This window comes from Lupinus angustifolius, unplaced genomic scaffold (genome assembly GCF_001865875.1).
Source record: "Lupinus angustifolius cultivar Tanjil unplaced genomic scaffold, LupAngTanjil_v1.0 Scaffold_1_713, whole genome shotgun sequence".
NCBI classification, from domain to species: domain Eukaryota; kingdom Viridiplantae; phylum Streptophyta; class Magnoliopsida; order Fabales; family Fabaceae; genus Lupinus; species Lupinus angustifolius.
Window position 1 is genome coordinate 252 of NW_017716034.1, and position 3,699 is coordinate 3,950.

The 3,699-nt window shown below is 33.6% G+C and overlaps 1 protein-coding gene across 1 annotated transcript; it reads right to left on the minus strand.

Annotated features, from left to right (window-relative positions):
* Nucleotides 1-772: 772 nt before the first annotated feature.
* LOC109337016 lies at nt 773-1,856 on the minus strand. Its single transcript, XM_019573868.1, has 4 exons — nt 1,625-1,856; nt 1,334-1,540; nt 1,158-1,250; nt 773-1,075 (listed from the first exon to the last, which is right to left on the minus strand). Exons 1-4 carry the CDS (start codon nt 1,832-1,834, stop codon nt 944-946), a joined length of 642 nt encoding a protein of 213 aa, XP_019429413.1. The 5' UTR covers nt 1,835-1,856; the 3' UTR covers nt 773-943.
* Nucleotides 1,857-3,699: the final 1,843 nt, after the last annotated feature.

A 3,699-nucleotide genomic window follows, 5' to 3' on the forward strand; every position in this document is an offset into this window, starting at 1 on the left:
ATTCAGCTACAGTTGAACCGTGGCTAAGTTGCTGATTTTGCAACACTACAACCGTGGCTAAGTTGCTTATTTTTCCACAATACATCCGTGGCTAATTAAATTTATTTAAAGTTACTTTCTTACATACTCCTCTCATGATCCAAATGTGTCATTGTCTCACAATCTTTATTTTCAATAATATAATGGTAAATTTATAATAAAATTAAATATTTGCTAGCAAATAATAATAAAATTGAATCTTATACAATTACCAAATGCTTAACATTAAAAAATGCTTATAAAAACAAAATGCAAAATATTATGATCATATAAGTTCATGAATTTTAAGAATCCATATCTAAGATGGTGGAACATCACGAGCAAAAGTGGTTAACCCACTACCAAATTTTTCGACTAGAAACTTCTCAAGAGTAGCCAAACGATTCTGAGTATGTGCAAGTTGCTCCTTGGTCTCTTCATACCCTGATAGTTTTACTTCTAAAGTTTGTACATATTTCTTCAAGTCTTCAACATGTTGACTAGAGCCACTAGAATTCAAAAAACCAGTAAAATGTCTAGACGTTCCAAAAACACTGGAGGGACAAATACCAGTGCCCAAACCATGCACTCGACCTGAATGTTCAGCTCCATATGCTTTTCCAATTGCATCATTAGGATGAGCAAATACCTTTGATGAAACACGTGAAGTAGTGACATTTTCTTGATCTTGAGGTAAATGCTATGATATTTTATCCTATTAGATAACAAGAAATTAATAATTTATATAGTGGCAAAATGCAAATTGCATGGCAGTAACCTATAATGGAAAATTGCATCAATAGAATCAGAAAGGACAAAATGATATTATGCGTTTGCCTACCTAACTAACTGCATACCATTATCCATTTCACAACTTAGGAAATGGTTCTAAAAATGATACACTTTTTAGGACATATGTAACACATCATGTATGAAAAGACTTTAAATTACTTACAGCTAGAGTTTTTCCTTCTTCGCTTACATAGCTTCCATCCTTCTTCAATAAAGTTGACAAAACAACCTCACCACGACATACAGGTCTTTGCAATTTTAGCTCCTAACACAACCAATGAAACATAAGTTTTTACATTCACAAAACTTCATTCTTTACAATAATACAATTACCTAGGACAACTTACCATTTGACGACCTCTCCTTGCATTGCTCATACTACCACCAGCATGGGAAACTTTAAGATTTTTGCGACTTCTAGTGTTCGCCAAACTTTGTTTCTACAATTGCCAAACATTGTAGTCATTATATTAAAAAAATACAAGTCTTGGAGAAATTAAATACTTCACAACATAATGTTTACCTTCATCTTATCCTCCTTATAATGATGCACAAATGCAGTCCAATCAGCACAATCTAAACCTGGAGGAGGATTAGCAAGTATGTCTTCCTTACTTTTATTAGGATAGAAATACTTACACCTTAACCTATATTTATAGGCCCTCCATCTTTCACCTAGAGTACTCATAGCCCATTTGACTCCAGCAACATAATCAAACTCAAAATTTTCCTTCACACATTATTAAATACGCTAGTCAATTTTCAATGACAATAGGAAAAAATTATTAAAATTGCAAATTTTTTAAATAATTACCTCAATATATTTCCATTGTTGGTATCTATTATCCTTTGACATCCAATCCCATCTTTTAACATAAATAGGACAAATTGTTGAGTTTTGAGCTAGTTTACCAAGAAACCTCACAAGTAAGTTTGAGCCATTGTCATTGCCTTGTCCATAACCATTGAGTTCCACAATAACTTTTTTAGTTTTTTCCAAATGCCAAACCTGAATTGCTTGCATTTTTCGAGTTTCAATTTCTCCTGAAGAGTTTCAATTATGATCTAGTGGTAAATATCGACGATGTCCCATGAAGCAATATTTTCCGCCAAACTTTAGCCATTTAGACTCTGTATCAAAATTACATGATGGACAAGCAAGTGATGTATGAGTGTTCCATCCAGATAAGTTGTCTAGACCTGGGAAGTCACTAATAGTACAAAACAATGATGCACGCATTTGAAATGATTCTTTTGTAGAGGAATCATAAGCTTCCACTCCTTTCCACAATTTTTGTAACTCTGAAACTAGGGGCTGCAAGTAAACATCAATACTATTGCCAGGCATCTTAGGACCAGGAATTATCATCGACATTATGAGAGAAGTTTGCTTCATACAGTACCATGGAGGATAATTGTAAGCATACAACATCACAGGCCAAATGCTATTATTAGAACTTAAAGTTCCAAATGGATTGAAACCATCTGTAGCTAATGCAAGCCGTATATTACGAGAATCTAAAGCAAAGTCCGGATACATTTTGTCAAACTCCTTCCATGCCATTTCAAAAGCTCTGCAGTTTTAGAACACATGTATAGTCTTTGCAATCTTGGTATAAGTGGGAAGTACCGTAAGACCTTTGCTGGTATATATTTTTTATTTTGGCCAACCACTATATCATTTGCACCACTAATATTTCCATTAGATTTCCACCTAGATGCATTGCAAATCTTACAATTATCTCTCTTCTTGTCTTCCAATGAACCCCAATATAACATGCAATTGTTCGGACATGCATGAATCTTTTCATAGCTTAAACCTAACTTCTTAATCAACTTTTTTGCCTCGTATAAAGATGCTGGGAGTTTAGCATGGGGAAAAGCATCATTTTGATTCCCTTGTTAAGTGTAGTGTCTACCCAATCACATTTGAATAGCACAACCCTTAACTTACCATAGTAGTATAACTCTATGATGTCAACCAATTTCACGTAGTACATAACATCACTTGATATTTCAATAGGTTCCTTACCACTTGAAAATCTCTTAGTTACAGCAGACATAACAATACCACTATTTTGTGTTCTCAATCCTTGCTCCTTCCTCTTTGTTCGAAATTTAAATCCATGGATATTATACCCATCAAATCTTCGAGAAATATTATTTGGCCCTTTTGCAAGACATTCAATTTCACTTGTAATATCTGGATCTTCCTTTCTCGCAACCTATTATTTTGTTGAAAGGTAAGGACAACTACATACACTCATGAGCTTTTGAGCATAAACAAAAGTTAGGTGAAATTATATATATATATATATATATATATATTCTTACATATTCTTTAAACCACTCGTGGAAATGCTTGTGTACATATTCTTCCACAACTTTTGTGGAGTTTCTTTGCCCACGATGCATCCTTGTGACCTCAGTTTTACACTTTCTGTATGAGGAAGTTAATAGTTATCACATATTTGATATTGAAATGCATTATAGTATGAACATAAACTATTAATAAGAACATATAACTTACTCGCGAAATGTATCAACCAATTGACAATTAGTTAACACATAACGATGAGCTTGTAGCTTCTCAATGGGTGGTAACGAAAAAATCTTGCTTACACCAATAGGTTTTCCCAATGTAGGAAATATATTCGAAAAGATAGTAGATTCACTAAAAACATTGACCCCAATATCATCGTCATTGCGTCTTGGTCGATTGAACCTTGTTTCAATGTCACCATTCAGAAAATATCTGGAACAAAAAGTTAGAGATTCTTCCATAATATACCCTTCAGCTATACAACCTTCTGGTGCAGCCTTGTTACGAACATATGATTTTAAATGGCCAAGAGTCCTAGAACAAAAAGAAAATGAATCAACATTCAA

Excerpts from the sequence above, each read along its gene's own strand:
- LOC109337016 (XM_019573868.1), bottom strand. The coding sequence starts at position 1,834 with ATGCAAGCAATTCAGGTTTGGCATTTGGAAAAAACTAAAAAAGTTATT. Across the intron at positions 1,541-1,624 it reads AACAATGGAAATATATTGAG|GAAAATTTTGAGTTTGATTA; the intron begins GTAATTATTTAA and ends TAATGTGTGAAG. Across the intron at positions 1,076-1,157 it reads CAAGGAGAGGTCGTCAAATG|GAGCTAAAATTGCAAAGACC; the intron begins GTAAGTTGTCCT and ends TGGTTGTGTTAG.